Source organism: Prosopis cineraria, unplaced genomic scaffold (assembly GCF_029017545.1).
Source record: "Prosopis cineraria cultivar Desert tree isolate PC_DT_omini unplaced genomic scaffold, ASM2901754v1 PC1, whole genome shotgun sequence".
Lineage (NCBI taxonomy): Eukaryota > Viridiplantae > Streptophyta > Magnoliopsida > Fabales > Fabaceae > Prosopis > Prosopis cineraria.
This window is the reverse complement of record NW_026555332.1, coordinates 37,307,895-37,325,475: the sequence shown is the minus strand read 5'-3', so window position 1 is coordinate 37,325,475 and position 17,581 is coordinate 37,307,895. Positions and strand designations below refer to the sequence as shown.

Below are 17,581 nucleotides of genomic sequence, written 5' to 3'. Positions count from 1 at the left end.
GCATATTACTGTGACTACTTTTATGATATATACCTACCAAATTGCTAACCCTTCTCTCAATCTTTTTCTCCTCTTCATGATATCTAAAAAGAAAAAGATAAGAAAGATCTTTAATTCTTCCAGCTTATTAATTCCACACAAAACATTAAAGCATAGATGCCATACGTACTAATAGTGGGGGAAAAACTACACTAAAAAATTCTAAGACAACATTATCAAGAATCTCAGTTCCATCAGGAGCAGTTCACTTTCAATTTTGTTTTATTTTAACTATATGTTTCAATACGAGCGCTTTTAGGATGAAGAGGCAGAAGAATATATATATATATATATATTATAACAGTAGTACAAGTTTAGTTGAATACAGGAAGTCCTGTGATATATAATAATATATATATATATATATATTATTCATGTGTGTCTTGATTGAAGAGATAGAGAAGATATATTATAGGGCTTCACAATTGGCAGTGGGAGGGGTTGGAGGTAGCAGCTCCATCAATCACATTTCTTGTCGTCTCCCTGATGAGTTTGAAATGATGGACATTGTTTATTATGCAAATCAACGATACTATGCTTAATTTATTAAGGTCAATATAGTATAAACAAAAAGCAGAAATTACATCTACAAACCCTAGCTAGCAGTAATCTTGAGAAAATTAAATTAAAATATCTTTAGATTCAACTGGTTAAAAACGTTGAATCAAATTTATTCTAAGATTTTAAGTCTGAATCTTAAAATATATAACTATATTAAATAAATATATTAAAGGTATTTTTAAAGTATCTGTGAGATTGACCTTGGGTGCTAGGGGTTTGAATTAATTTTGGTAGGAAGTGATAATATCTTCAAATTTTTCAAGATATTGGATAATGAAATAAAAAAAAATAAAAAATTAACTATTTAATTTTTATAGTTTTGATTTAGTTGTAACTTTAGTTCTTAATCTTTGACTTATTAAAACTCAATCCATAAAGTTTTGAGTCAGTTATCAATCCCTAAACTTTACCTCTTACAATTTAATCTCTAAGGTTTTAACATCTTAAATATTAGTTTCTATATTTTAAAAAATAAAATTATAAAGATTAAAAATATTTTAAAATTTATTACTAATATTTTAAATTATTAAACCCTTATAAATATTATAAATATTAAAATTTTAAAATATTTTTAATCTTTATAATTTTATTTTTTAAAATATAGGGACTAATATTTAAAAAGTTAAAACTTTAAAAACTAAATTATCAGAGACAAAATTCAGAAATTGATTTAAAACTAAATCAAAATTTTAAAGATTAAATTATAACGAGTCAAAGTTAAAAAATTAAATTATAATTAAGTTAAAATTATAATGATTAAATGATTAATTTTTTTAAAAGATATTTTACTAAGAATTGCATTAGTTTTGTTTTGAATATTTTCATTGACGTCGAATCTTATTGGTTGAAGACTTGAAGTGTATTTTAACGTGTGCAAGAAGTACATCTTACCTCTTACAAGATACTTTACAACCAAGGGAACCTGAAATGATCCCAAGAGTATATTACCTAAAAGAGGCAACGTTGGAAATATTTTTATCTTAATTATCTAATTGGTTCTCTTGGTTGAAAATACTTTACATGGAAAACAGAGGGAGTAATACTTTCTAGTAACTAGTACATCTAGACTACGAAAAATAGACATATTTTTCAGATGCATTAATTGCTCAGTTTGAATAATGAATATTGTACTATCATGCATATTCATGACTTAGTTAATAGTATGGCTAATTATTTTTGATTTAATTATATATATATATATATATATATATATATTGACATATTGATGAATGTGGAGCTTTATGAGGATTTTTGACGGAGTTATTTAACATTATTTTTGTGAATATGTTAATCATTTCTTCCGCTAAAGATTCAATAATGGACTCGATCCTTTTTTTTTTTAACCGAAATAATGAACTCGATCCGTAGATTGATCTGGTAACAAATTTAATTAATGAAAATAATGATGATGATTTTAAATAACTTTCAACTTTATTATTTTTTTCAAAATATGGGTTTTCAAATATTATTTTTTTAAAGAAAATGACTAATTAATCAACATGGTTATCATCCTGGTCCCAAAAAAGGAAAAAAAAAAAAGAAGAAGACACACGGCTGTCATTAAAAGCAGATAATTCACATACAGTACTACAGCCTTATCTGGTTGAGGATTTTATGTCAATTTGATTCTTAATAATCATATCCCTTTTTTATTCTTCTTTTTCCTGTATTGATGTAATTTTAGGTAACCCAAAACAAAGACAACGTATAATTATAGCCACCTGTTTAATTACTAGGGTATATATAAATATATATTCCCTTCAAAGTACAATATAAAGTATATTTTACATGCCTTATTTAGTTTAAAATATAATACACTAGATAGTTTTTATAATTATTCTTTCAATTATACCCTTACTTCATTTATTATTATTTTTAAAATATATATTAAAATTTTAATTATCATTATCAAAGTATTTATATAATATATTTAAGAAGATTAAATTGAAAAAATGTAAATTTCTTTAAAAAAATTAAAATTTCAACTAATATTTTTTGATAATTGTGAATTATTTATCAATGTCTTTTACTTTAAAAGAGTGGGTAGAGGTTGTGAAAATTAAAGTATGAAAATGAAATAATGCAAATAAACACAAGTAATGATAAGTGGGGATATATGTGTGTGTGAGTGTGAGGAATGAAAAAAACAAGAAGCAAAAATGGTTGACAAAGGTGTTGTTGAGAGAGAGAGAGAAAGAGAGAGAGAGAGAGAAATATTTAGGAATTAGGGGAATGAAAAGGAATTAAGAAACTTATAAAGGTATTTGAAATTAGGGCTTATTAAGATAACCAGTAAATGAATCCAAACATACGAACAATCCCTTCTCTCTCTCTCTCTCTCTCTGTCTCACAGTGTTTCTGTGTCTCTTCACACGTTCAGGTCAATGGGTCCACTGATCATAACATCAATATTTCTTGCTCCTTAGACTATTACACACCCACCTCTTCATTTAATGCCCATTAATTGCTAAAATCACAACTCTAGCCTCCCAACGTTCATTAATTAACATCTCTCCACTTTCTTTCACCATGCTTTCTTACCTATGTCAAGATGAAATCTCTTGGGAACCAATGTTGTTTAATCTTTACTTATCTAGCTGACTATAACTTTTTTTTTTATTTGGGTACACAGCTAACGAAAACTTTTTATCTCTATTGATTTGTCCCGACATGATTGAATTTAAAATTCAAACACCGTAATGAATTTCAATCCTAATTCTGGGTCATAATAATGTTTTCCACAAGAAGCTAAGTAAACGCATAGTTGGGTGACATTTATAAATCATTTTTAATATATTTTACCAAAATTTTAAAAAAAACTCAAAATTCTTCAATCCTGTATAAAAACTTTATAGTTCCAATTTTAGCCTTATTTATGAAGGAATGAGTAGAAGCTGATGAGAATTTTCAATAATATATACACTCCTTGATCCTATTTATAAGCCAAAAAAAATGTTTTTTTTTAACAACCTAAAAGAGAGAATTTTTTTTAGTTCTATTTATAAGTTATATCATTAAATTTTTATCACAAAATTTTCCTCTTAGAAGAGTTGTGCATATTGCTTGAAAGCCAAGTCCTGCTTAAGTCATTCAAGCACCAGACAAGGGTCAAGCCCTGCTGGGGCTGAACATATGCCTTTTTTAATTTTTTTGAATAATATTTATTTTATGAAATTAGTTTTGATTGAGAGTTATTATGAACTATATTTTTTATGATTTTTTGAAATTTTTTAATCTCTTTCAAAATTTAAAATTAATTTTAACTTAATATTATGTAAAATAATTGATAGCTATTGATCATATGTAACTTTTAAAAAATTACTTTTGATTCTAATATTAGTTTTGTAAGGAATATATTTTAAATGATAATAATATATTTTTTTTAGGGAAAATTTTTATATACCTTTCAAAAAATATTTGTAAAATTTTTTTCAAGTTGATTAGGCCAAACTTGGCTTGAACATTTGAGCATCGGAATGGCCTAAACTACACATTAGGACTGGCACCAGACAGTTAGATAGAGGTGATGCTCGACTTGATCCTACTCATGTGTAGCTTTACATACCCTCCATTAAATGTTAGTAAGAAAATATATGTTACTATTAAAGTATATATATTATTAATAGGTGCAAAATTGAGAATTTATTAAATCAATGAGTTTTAATTTTTTTAATTTTGATAAAATATGTAAAAAATGACTTATGAATAGGACCACATGAATATGTTAACATTTAAAGGGGTGAAAGACTAAAGGAATTACCTCTAATAAAAAAATTAATGACATAACTTATAATAAATAAAAATTAAAACTTCATGTCTTTTTGTCTTATAAAAAAGCCAAAGAGAATATATAAAAGGAAAAAAATTATTGGACTATTAAACTCAAACAGCTAGGCTATCAAGAAGTCAAGATTGATTATCATGCAAAATTTTCGAACATGGCTAATTAATTTACTTAAACATTCAGTAATCGTGAGAGTAAAAAATGGAGTTATACGGGTTAATTAGGTGTTTTCTTTCTTTCTTTTTTAAAAAATGAAATAAAAACAAAAGAGCTTTTCTAAAAATATTTCTTGTATATATAGCTGCTGGCCAGGAAGCATGTCTTACAGATATATATTAATGAAAATTCAACTCAATCATAAAAATGGAAATCGCTATATATGCGTTCACATTGGTCAAAACAATATATCTGTGTTTGATTAAGGAAGTATATATAAGCATGAAGAGACGTTGATGATATAGATATTTAACAAAATCAGGCAGAAAAATTCAACATATTTTAAGTAACTAAGTTGGACCATAAGCATATATGGATGGCTCAAAATTAAATATGTGTCTGTCTATCTGAATCATAAGCTTCCACGCAATAATAAAATAAAAAAGCATATCAGTGTTCAAGAAGGATAAGTAATGGAGGACAGACCGAGCCAAAATCTTTGTTCGTATTTTTCTTTCTTCCATCACGCAAACAGGATTTATTAATTATTCAAATATAATACGTAAGTAAAGAATTATTCTCGACACTTGATTTATTTATTAAATGCTAGCTAGATGACCTTAAACTCACGGATAATTAACTAGGAGTCCCGCAAAAAAATTACATATCATTTGTTTTCAAGTGATTGAAAAAATATAATAAAACAAAGCCACTCTAGGCATTTTATATAAATGTAGTACATTGTGAGGAATCTCCTTTCACTTCTATATTCATAATATTCGTCAAACTTGGTCTCCCCAGAAGATTAGGTGTCACTGATCTATTAATTATAAGATATTTCTACACAAATGGTTTATCATCACCGAGATCATCAGCAAGAATTCTTGTATGAATATGAGGATTCAGAACTGGTTGACATATGTGAAGCTGGAATGAAGAAGGGGATAATTAAGAAGGTTGAAGAACTTATATAATATGGAAATCTAGGTTAAACTTATTGAACTGGTAAATCATGTTAAACTTAATTGGTTTAATAAAATGCTTTGTTTATGATCAATTTGATTATAATTTAAATACGGTTTTAACTATTAATTCTTGAATTAGTGTTTTAGTTAGGTTTGGTTTTCAATTCCTTGCTTCAAACTGATGGCGAGGAGATTTGGGTGTCTTTTGCATCCTAATACCCAAAATCTCAATCCTTTATTTCAGCTAATATTAGAGCAACTTCGACAGAGGCATTAGGGGACAGTAAAGAGGTTAACAGGCACTCCAAATCTGAGAAAGATTTAGAAATTCACGTCGTGGTGTCTCTGAGGGAAAGAGATTTACAAGGCATATAGGAGAGATTGCCCAAAGACTGGAGTGTAGTTAGTGTGTAAATTGACAACTAAGAAAACGAGAGTTAAGATAGAAAAAAGAAAGAAACAAAAGGCTTTGTTGGAGTGTCACTTTCCTATATATACTCTTAATGTTTTCAAGAAACCACATATACATCTCTCTCTCTCTCTCTCACCAGTTCTTTTCCTCTTTTCTTTTTCTTGTATTTCGATCGCCACACCCCACCCTCCCTTCTCTCTCTCTCTCTTCACTAAAGGATGTCTGTGTTTTGACGAGTAGCAAAAAAAGGTCCTCCTTTTATTCCCGTTTAGCTTATAGCAGCGTACAAGTACTTTTTTTTAGCTAAGCATCAGCGTATAATAAGTATTCTATATATATATATATGTGTATATGTATTGATGCTTGAGCTTGCACCTGTATATCTCTAATCACTTCTATAAATATTCTGTGTGTCCTCTTATTGCTTTGCTGCTTCTTATTGGAGGGGTTTCTTTTTACTACATCAAGTTCAAGAATAATAAGCACCCCACCTCTATGAGCAATTTGTGACTTTGTCGCCGTCTCTCTTGTTTTTCTTCTCTGAATTCTATCTCCTCCTCCTCCTCCTCCTCCTTGTTGCTGTTATCAGGTTGAGGATTGGATTTGTTTTTGCCACTTTATCTCCGAGTAAAATGCCCCAGAATAATAAGATTTGGAAAGACCCTTCATCATCGAATCCGATGCCTGATCTTTCTCTTCACATAAGCCTTCCCAACAGTGCTCCGTCTTCAATTTGCACTGCAAATAACAACGAAGAAGCAGATTCGTCGTTTGATATTTGGAGAAGCAGCACAGAAGAAGTAGTCGATGGCGTCAAATCCCACAGTGAGAGTTCAATCAGAGGCAGCCCTCAGGCTCACACTAGTCACCGCCATCATCCCTCTCTCTTCAATCATCTTCCTGCAAGTATTGGTTCTGAGGCCGAGAGCCCCTGGAGGACGACGAGATTAAGCGACGTCGTTCGAGGCAGAGAAGAAGATGGTGGGTTCTGGGTTTCACAGCAGGGACTCAATTCAAGACCCATCCGAGGAATCCCACTTCAGGATTCCAATAATATTTCTATGTACCCACTTCATCAGCAATTTCCGTATCAGAATAATTACTCATCAGCAGCTTCTTCTTATCATCTTAGTTATAATAGCAACATGTTGCCGGAGAACCCCATCTCGAGGTTCAATGGGATAAGCATGGAGAGTCTGATAAGACCCTATCAACCCCATCATCATCATCAGTATCACCTCTTGAACCATCATCATCAGTTTGGTTCATCAAACTCTGATTTCTCAAACGGATTTGGGAGGTCCAAGATGTTGCCTAACAGGCTTCACAGTAATAAGAGGAACATGAGGGCTCCCAGAATGCGTTGGACCAGCTCTCTCCATGCTCGTTTTGTTCACGCCGTTGAGCTCCTTGGTGGCCATGAAAGTCCGTCTCTCCCATCTCTCTCTCTCTCTCCCCATTGATTTACTGTATGCGTTGTCCCTTTTGATGTGGGTCTGATCAATCTGTGTATTAATTTCTTGAATGAATTGAACAATGGTGTAGGAGCTACCCCTAAGTCAGTTTTGGAGCTCATGGATGTGAAAGATCTAACACTTGCTCATGTGAAGAGCCATTTGCAGGTATTCCCCTCTTCTCGATTCACAAGTTTCGTACAAAACGAGTTCCGGTAATTCTGAAAGAAATCACAATAGAATTTTCAAGAGAGATGAATCCTCTCTCTCCTCTCTGCGTCTGTCTGTCTTGCTCTGTGCATGTGTGGACTTTGTGCAAAGTCTATCAAAGCGGCACAAGGGACGAGAAATGCAGTGAATGAATGAATGAATGAATGGAGTGAACAGTTGAGTCTGTGGTGTGCAATAGGACAAGTTCTACTTTTCAAGAGAGAGAAAGAGAGAAAAGTAGCCATCATTTCTCAATAATAGAAGCAATTACTCACCTTACCAAACATCAACCTCGTGCTTAATAAAGAAATCCAGAAAAATCCCCAAACGCAGAACCATACGCATTTCATTAACCGCTTTACTTCGAAAAACTAGATTTCCCTAATCTTTCTATTTTCCTTGTTACTATATTCTTATTCTTTATTACTACTACCATGTCTTTGGCTTTACTTGTATATTTATATATATTCTACACACTCATCTTACATGTCTGTTTTTGGCTTCTGCAGATGTATCGAACTGTTAAGAATACTGACAAACCTGCAGCTTCCTCAGGTAATTCGTATTGTTTTAACCTTGCGTTGCATGTATATATAGTAACGGTAGCTTTGTTGTTATTAATCCAATTAATTCACTTCACTAATTAATTCCTCAACTTCTGCTCCCAAAAGATTTAAAGTGTGAAATGAAATTGACTTCTTTTTTGTTAGATTCCCTTGCTTCCCCTTTATGACTCATCCTCCTTATTCATGCATTAAATTAAATAAGAACTATTCTCCGTTTTTTTTTTCCTGGTACATGCATGCATGTGTGTGTGTTTGTGACTGCGTTACCCACATAGTAAAGTTGTAGCATGGACATGCTAATATATATATATATATATATATAAGTTCTATGATATATAGTGCCTATTTTGAAACTGTTATCAGATGGAGATGAAGATTTCATGAGCCTAACGCCTCCACCACTAAATGAAAATGAGAGCTATTTTTCACCCAACAAGAGAGGCCCTACAAATGCATCATCTTCAGATCAGGATATGGCCTACAATAGCAGCAATCTGTGGGGTAATTCTTCTAGGTAATCTCTCTCTCTCTCTCTATGTATATATATATATATATATTTCAGATGCATATGTAGTTCAACTCTGAAATCTAACCCTTCAATTAAATTAAATAGTAAGTATTTTTATTTTAAATAGAAGAATAAATAAATGTGTATATAGCCTTGAAATTGATTGGACGACCGATGTGGATTCAGAGTGAGTCATTTCTCATGAAGAAAAGAATTCACATCTGAGATATGAATTTTATATCAGTAACTCATGATTTGCTCGTAGATCAGATCTAGCTTGCTAGGAGATGGAGGCAATGTGTTTGTTAGTGTTGGTTGTGCAATATTAGTGGTTAGTGTGCCTGTTTCCACCACTTAGAATGGAGTTTAAATCAAGCAAGGAAATGATAAGAAACCTCAAGTCTCTATACATACCCTTCTAAAACTGTGTAACTAAGAAATATGCTTCTTTCTGACACCTACTTTTTTACCTTTTTTCTCCTTCATTCTTCTCTCCACTAATTGTTCTTACTTTCTGACCAACAAAAAATTCAAAGCTCTTTAGCTCCTTCTGCTTCTGCTTCTATCTTCTCTTCTAATATATCATGCTTCTTTTGGCATCCATCTCTATATAAATACCAAGTTAGTTCACTTTCTTCTTCCACTAGTTCAGTTTTTTAGTTCACTTTCTCCTTCCACTAGTTCAGTTTTTTTCTCATAATTAACATTCTACTTTCTGTATCGATCTTCTTTCTCTTTCTTGGGCCATCTACATTTGCACTTCCTTAATTGACTTGCTTTCTTTCGAGTCCTTTCAATAATTGATTACTACACCATCTAATTTGAGTGGTTTCTTATCCATCTTTAATTTTCCCTGTCAAAGATAAGTACTTTACTTCCTCCTTCTGATTCAAATTCAAGATATCTAACAGATGAGTAGATCTTATATACATATATAGGAAAGTAATCTATTATTACTTATCAGAACAACAACAACACAAAAAAAATGCTACCAGAAATGGAAAAAGAAGAAGAAAAGAAATGCTCACTAAGATAGCTTAGTAAGAACTTCAAACTTTGATATATCGATTCACAGTGATAAGAGATCTGTGGAATTCATATAGACTGAGATGAGTTGAAAGCGACCATTAAAACTGATATAAAAATATTCATGGGTTTTGATAGACAGAGGAAATGAGGGAATGCTGGTTAGTTTGGGCGAAGATAGAAAGTTTCGTTTGACTGTTGAAGATTGTACGGTGAGAAGCAGACTAATTAGGGCAGAGAACAGATGGTAACTTTCAATGAGGTGTCCCTGTGAGTGAGTGAGTGAGTGAGTGTGTGAGGTACACAAATAATTTTATTACTCAGACGACATCATGTGACCACCAACCACAGTTAATTTTACACTCACTCTCTACTACAAAGGATGGCCCACACACCATCATGTGAAAATTATATTGGAAATGATACAAACATCCGTTTTCGTATAATTCCAAGCTACTCATCTCTATACCATTTTACTTGTTTAGGTATCATTCACACACACACACACACACACACAATTAGGCTTTATTAACAATAATAAGAGGTTATTGGTTAATTTCTTTTTATTAGTTTCTGAGATGGCAACAAGATTGTCTTCTTCGTTTTTTTATGCCAAACCGTATCTGATTTATCAGTTAAAGTATACTTTATTTTCCAGGTAATTAGTTATACATGTTACTTAATTATTTTATCGAATATATAATTTAGTATTATAAAAGTTACATTTCGGACAAGATCTTTAATTACATATTGTAAAAATTTTGCATTTTAATTTAATTAAGTTTGTAAAATGTGGGGCGAAGGGTGGTGGACTTTAGGTCTTTTGTTTTGGTTAAGCTTTGGAATCATAAAAGTGTGTTCGCACAAGCATAAAATGACTTCAAGAAAAGCTAACATATATATATTTGAATTGAGGCAAAAAGCTTAGGAAAAGCTATTTCTCCAGCTTTTCCTAAAGCTGAAATTTTTTTAAAATTTCAAGGAGAAAGAATTTTAATTTATTCTTTTACAACAACAAAAGGACAATCTTCAACGGAAAAATGAGATTAATTAATATTGTGAGAAAAAAATTTAAAGCTTCATTTTTATACACTACTACGTCACGAATCGTAACTTTCTTTTCCTCATACAAACATAAAAACTAAAATCTTAATAGTCTTTTTTTTTGGCCAAAAAAATCTTAATAATCTAAATTTGATAGATATCATAAAAAAGCTGACATAATAATTTACAACTTTAACTAATTAAGATGGTACTGGAGGTGCAATAAAGATGCCAAAAGCTAAGAAAATAAGAGTTATTTGCCCCATTGCAAAATTTATTCATGCCTAAAGTAGACAAATATATGATTTTTTAGCTGACTTAACAGACATGGTTGAAATATTGCCTTAGTTATATATATATATATATATATATATATATTTGCCCAAATTGCAAAAATTAATCTATAAAGAGAAAGAGAAAATCTATACTTGGAAAGCAAATTTCAAAGCAAGGGTACCATGGGCCTGTTTAAAAACATGTTCTGAGAATATTTTTCTATTCTCTAGAACAAAAGAATAAAAAAATCTATTCTTTGTCCCATTGCAAAATTTATTCATGTCTAAAGTAGACAAATGTGTGATTTTTTAGTTGACTTAACACACATGGTAGAAATATTGCCTTAGTTATATTATATATATATATATATATATATATATGCCCAAATTGCAAAAATTAATCTATAAAGAGAAAATCTATACTTGGAAAGCAAATTTCAAAGTAAAGGTACTATGGGCCTGTTTAGAAACATGTTCTGAGAATATTTTTCTGTTCTCCAAAATAAAAGAATAAAAAAATCTGTTATTTTTTCATTGCAAAATTTATTCATGTCTAAAGTAGACAAATGTATGATTTTTTAGCTGACTTAACACACATGGTAGAAATATTGCCTTAGTTATATTATATTATATTATATATACATATATATATGTGCCCAAATTGCAAAAATTAATCTATAAAGAGAAAATCTATACTTGGAAAGCAAATTTCAAAGTAAGGGTACTATGGACCTGTTTAGAAACCTGTTTTGAGAATAGTTTTCTGTTCTCCAGAATAAGAGAATAAAAAAATTTATTTGGCATTGTGTTTTCAAAAAGTGTTTTAAAGAATAAAAAATAAAATATTATTCTAAAGAATAAAAAAATGAAAATAACTTTCAGGTGTTCTATAATTATTATTCTAGAGAACAAGGAAGAATGAAAAAAATATCTATTTTTATTATTTTTTTTATTCTCAGAATATGTTCTATAAAACACCAGTTTTCAGAATAATAAAATAAAAATAGTTTCAAACAATCCCTATATTTCCGTTTTCCAAATGTTAATTTTTGATCCTAAACAAAACAGACAATATCTAATAATTAAGCCAACAAGGAGGTATTTGGGGAAATTGGTCAAAGGTCCCCATTCACCAATTTAATTGTGCACAACAAACTTTTAATTTGAACATAATTTCTTTTAATTTTCTGGATCTTTTGCCAGTAAAATCCTCATTTTAATGAAGTTGATATTTGAAGAAAATAAGATACATTAGCCTAATGAAAAACAAGTAGAAATTAACTAAATAAGCCTCCCAACTGTAAGTATGTAACATATCATCGGAGATGTTCACATGACTCCTCTTGTTGTCTTAAAAAGCAGAAGAAAACAAAGAAGTAGTCAACTAGCTAACTAGAAAATCGTGAATTTCGATTTCTTAAATGAGAATCGTCTTTAAATTCATTGGTCAAACATGCAGTGTACTATACGAAGACTTATTTGTCAATGCCGAAAATTTCAGTATAGGCTAAATTCTAAACTTGAAATCATTTAAATTAGGGTTAATTATTTCAAAAAGTTGATTTATAAATTTGCAAGTTGGCCAGGTACGCGCGCACAATTAATCTTATGTTGGAAACACATTAACCCCACTTGATAAACAACTTTCTTGTTTTAGCATTTGCTCTAATACAATGAGCGATATGGTGCAATATGTTTGTGTGTAGTGCATAATGTCACAAAGTTAATATGTCTGGAAGTCTGGGTTGTAGTTTGTAATCAACTTGGATATTATATTCTTCACCTCTTGAGACATAAGAATTTCATTTCACAATTTTTACTCCTCATGTGAGAGAAAGAGAGAGAGAGAGAGAGTATTGTGATCATTTCATTCTTTTTTTGTAAATAACATTAATTTCTGTACTTGATGGGATATGAGATTTTAAAGTCAAGGAGTAACTAATAATACATTATATTTAAATATAGTGATTAATTCAGCAGAAAAAATAGGGCCCTTGCGTTGTGGCACTACTTTCAGTGTTTTGAAAGTTTGACGACATTTTTATGATTAGTTGTGCCAAAGATGGAAATAAGCTAAAGATTTAGGGTATGTGATGTGATTTAGCTTAGCTTATTTAAATAAATGAGCCAAGCCGATTTACATAAAGCCTGCCTGACCAGGAGATTAACCGACACGCTCTCTCTCTCCCACCCATCCCCTCCAAGTCCTACCATTTAATGTATGACACTTTTTAAAAATAATTTTTAATTTAAAATGTAAAATATTTTATAATAATTAAAGTATTTTTTTAATTTTATTTTTTATTGATTAACGTTAAGGTATTAAACCACTTTCATTTTTACATATGTTAAAATTAAGGATAAAAATAATTTTTTATGCAAGAAAAAATTAACTTTTCTTAAAATACATAAAATAATTTAAAGTGTCTTACAATAAAGATAAGAAAGAATATATCATAATTTACTATAATTTTATTAAATTAATTAAAATTTTACTTAAGTATTTTGATTAAGTTTAATATAGGTTTTAATAAGTTAAAGGATTACTTGGACTTTTAGTAGGATTTTAAGCAAGCTTTTAATAAGAAAATGGTCTAAGCTCAAGAATAGGTTAAGTTAGGCTTAGGCTTTAAGTGATCTAAAATTAATGCAAAACTTATTAGGCCAAAACCTAGCATATTTTAACCTGTTTTGCATAGAAATGTTGTATCATTGATTTGTCCTAGAAAGATTATTTTTTTTTCTCCTTTTAGAACTTACCAGTAATATAATTTAATATAGGATTAAATGAAAAATTTGCTTTTGAACTATAGGTCCAAGAGCATTTGGAATCCTAAACTCTTTTTTGCAATATGTTTTCCTTCAATATTTTCAAAATAATGCAATAGGGCATCTACCATTAGTAAATATTAATTTTGATTGTTAGTTAACCTAAAAATTACACAAAAAAAGGATCAAGAAAATTTTTCTTGGTTCTTTTTTCTAATTTTTGGGTCTTTGTCTATAATTTTACAATCATTTTCTATAATTTTTCAGATCTTTTTATATAACTTTTTGATTAAAATTAACTTTTGCTAACGGTAAGAGTGACATTGCACATTTTAAAAGTCAAAACAGAATGTTATACTAAAAATGAGTTTAATTAAGGTCTCAAATGCTCTTAGACCTATGGTTTAATGGAGAGAAATTGCCCTTGAATTTCATCAAATTTAAAGTCTTTTTGGAGTAAGCACAAGGAAGGAGAGAGCACTCTCGGCTTTGATATAACAGAAAACTACAGTATTTCTTGATGCTTATTACATTGGAAAGAGGCCTTATTTATACTAAATTCTAAGAGCATTTTGTCCAAATTTTAAAAAAAAAACATTGAATCTAAATGGGAGTTATATGGAATCCATTATTAGGGAGTTATATATGAAACTGGATTTGATTGTGACTCAATAATATGCAGGAGAGTTATGAAGATAATAGAGGTTATATATAGAGACGAAGCTTTTAAATTTCATTTCACTTTTGCTGGAAATTTAAGAGGAAACTTACATGCAATTCTTTATACGTACATCTGTTACATGATCTGTTGTCAAGTTGAAAAGAGCATCTATGATATTTTTAGACATGTACAATATATTGCATTTCTTTAGTCTTGTCCAATATATGTGTGTGTGTGTATCAAATGCTTAGATATAAATATATATATATATATATATATCTTTTTGTCTCACGTGAAACCCTCTTTCTTGTCTATATAGCTCTATGGACCATTAATTTTAATGACATATTTGTCCTTTCATAAAACAAATTACATATTATATCATCAATATATGTATTCACTCACAGATCAGACACGCGCACACACAAGATAACTTGTCTTTCATTTACTATATATATCCAAGCAAATTAAGAGTATAACATGTTTATTTTGTTCTTTCCAAATGGATATGGAAGCAGACGAGCATGGATGGAAGCTAGTTCCACAGATTTAGATGGAATCAGACCACCAGATATTTTATCATCTTCTCAGCAAAGAACTGAGAAATCCGAGGTCATGACCTACACCTCATCAGATCATCACTAGTTAATTCGAGCACACACACACTCACACAATTTCCGACTTGAATGTATAATAGTGGCCTGAGGAAGTACAAAAATGGTTACTTTGTGCAGGGAAATAATAATTTGTTACAGTCAAGAAGCTTAAAGGAGTATGAGAATTTAAGCTTGGAGTTCACTCTAGGGAGATCAACGTGGGAAAGCAACGAACATGCCTAGTTAAAGTTTGGCACGTCGTGATTCTTGAAATAGATCTTCAAAAGACGGAGAAGACCAAGTAGAGATCTAATGCACAGATAATATATATATATATATATATAGCTAGGGTACTGCTCTATATTGTTAAGGTCACTTTCTACTAAGCTTAAAAAAGCATCTTTGTATATTCTTTTATTGAGCCAAAGCTAGGTTATTCACTTGGTTTCTAACTTTTAAGGTGATGTTAGTCATTACAAAAACTATCATGATTATAAAGAAAAAGATCAAGATCAGAGAGAAAAAGAAGGAGAATCAGATCAATGATGTATTTTATTTTCTTACCACTTTCTTTCTTTTTCATGTCTTTTCTCTCCTTTTTCTTAGGTTCCTACCGATTCCTGTAGCAATAAACAATTTTACATATATATATATATATATCTTGAGTGATCAGTGTGTGGAAGTTCGATACACACACACAGAGAGATGTGATCTATATGATTTACCACTTTTCCTCTTTGATTTGCGTCTTGACTTTGTGTGCAAGAGAAAGCTAAAAAGCAGTGATAGGTGCGAAGTTGTTGCAGAATATTAAGCTTTCTTTCACAAGCAAAGCCCATCTTTTTGACATCAATCATTCATGCATGCTGTAATATATATATATATATATATATAGAGAGAGAGAGAGAGAGAGAGAGAAAGGTGGGAGACAAATAGGTTCAAATTGGAGGATGATTTTCACGTTGCGTGATACCTCGCTATTAGAAAGTTTTTGTTATGATCGTGGCTTGCATTATATGCCCCACTACGTACCGATCATCAACACCTTTAAGTATATATATATATATATATATATATATTTGCGCGCGCGCGCGCGCACACACAAAACAAATTAAAATCAGTTTATCAATATATATGTGTATATATATCCACTGACGACGAGAGATGCTTGATGAAAACGTAAATGTAACAGCTGTAACCTTCAGTGAAGCATATTCAAAGGCTTCAGGAAACCATATATTCTTTTCCACCACAAAATCAATATCAATCATCAATCATTATATAAATTTTGTAGATCATTTTATAAATTTTGTAGCCATGCTATGGTAGTGGCTTATGAATAGCAATAGTATTTGATGAATATAATTAAATGCATATTTTACTATAATTGTAAATAATAACTAATAACCCACCAAGATTTTAATTTATCATACTAAAATGCCAGCCGAATAACATAATTCTTAAAAAAACATGAGCTATATATGTCTAAAAAAATTATGAATAATACAAAATTAAAAATAATTTAATAATTAAACTTAGCACCAATTAAATTTAATACTTTTAGTGGATAAATACTTTTGTCACCAAAAGTAATTATATAATTTATTTTTAATTTTTAATCTTTTTTTATAGAAATTATTTTGTTGTAATTATTAAATTATTTTTTATAAAAATATTTTTGGTAACGGTATATTTTTGGTGGCAACATGTCAAGGTTTTTGTTACTTTTGACAATGACATTTAATTATCATCATTAAAAGTATATTTTTTATGACAACTTTTAATGGCAATAAATTATTGCCACCAAAAGTAAACTTATAATAGCGAATTTTTTTATCATCGTTAAAAGCCCACTTTTAAAAATAATTTTTTTTATCACTGCTAAAAGTCACCATCAAAAGTCATTTTTTTCTAGTGTTATATGTAAATTAAACATCATCCACACACTATATAAGAGCCAATGATTCAGGGTACACTTGTATTAATATAGCATGGTAAACATGATGATTTTCTTAAAAATCACACGTGCATGAACAAATTATGTGGGTAACTAAATTGATTGTTATTATTATTCAAGCACAAGGAACTCTTTGAAAGAGAAATTAAATATCAAAATTTGAGTTTTATCTAATAAAGTACTTCTTCAGTTACTATTTACTTGTCATGATTTACATTCCTTTTGTCTCAAAACATATATCTTGTTATAAATTCAAAGGTATAATTATTTTTTGTTTCCAATAATACCCTTGTTAAATGGAGGTAGTTGATATTTAAAATAGTGTGATTTAAATAATGGAGGGCAAAACTGGAAAAAATAATTCTTACATCATTCAATATTATAAGAAATTTTTAATTGAATGACACCCACAATAAATTAGTTAATTTTTTTTAAAAATTATACACTCTTTTCATGTTTATCCTTATATATATAATGTTTCAATTAGTTAATTACACTCTTGATTAAGGATATTTTTAGAAAAATCCCATTAATTGTACTTTAAAATAAATGAAGTACCTCATATTTTAACATCTTACTTTAGAAAAAAATGCTTTGT

At 29.8% G+C, this 17,581-nt stretch overlaps 1 protein-coding gene across 2 annotated transcripts; it reads left to right on the top strand.

Moving 5' to 3' along the window:
* The first annotated feature begins 6,075 nt into the window (after positions 1-6,075).
* On the top strand, positions 6,076-15,698 carry LOC129287969 (transcription repressor KAN1-like). 2 transcript variants are annotated; one of them, XM_054924272.1, is made up of 6 exons: positions 6,076-7,342; positions 7,463-7,539; positions 8,091-8,136; positions 8,511-8,661; positions 14,946-15,042; positions 15,165-15,698. In XM_054924272.1, exons 1-6 carry the CDS (start codon positions 6,550-6,552, stop codon positions 15,267-15,269), a joined length of 1,269 nt encoding a protein of 422 aa, XP_054780247.1. In that variant the 5' UTR covers positions 6,076-6,549; the 3' UTR covers positions 15,270-15,698. The 2 variants fall into 2 exon arrangements, with proteins under 2 accessions (XP_054780247.1, XP_054780253.1); XM_054924278.1 differs by having other exon boundaries at positions 6,080-7,342; positions 14,949-15,042.
* Positions 15,699-17,581: the final 1,883 nt, after the last annotated feature.

Excerpts from the sequence above, each read along its gene's own strand:
- LOC129287969 (XM_054924272.1), top strand. The coding sequence starts at position 6,550 with ATGCCCCAGAATAATAAGATTTGGAAAGACCCTTCATCATCGAATCCG. Across the intron at positions 7,343-7,462 it reads GCTCCTTGGTGGCCATGAAA|GAGCTACCCCTAAGTCAGTT; the intron begins GTCCGTCTCTCC and ends ACAATGGTGTAG. Across the intron at positions 8,662-14,945 it reads CTGTGGGGTAATTCTTCTAG|CAGACGAGCATGGATGGAAG; the intron begins GTAATCTCTCTC and ends TGGATATGGAAG.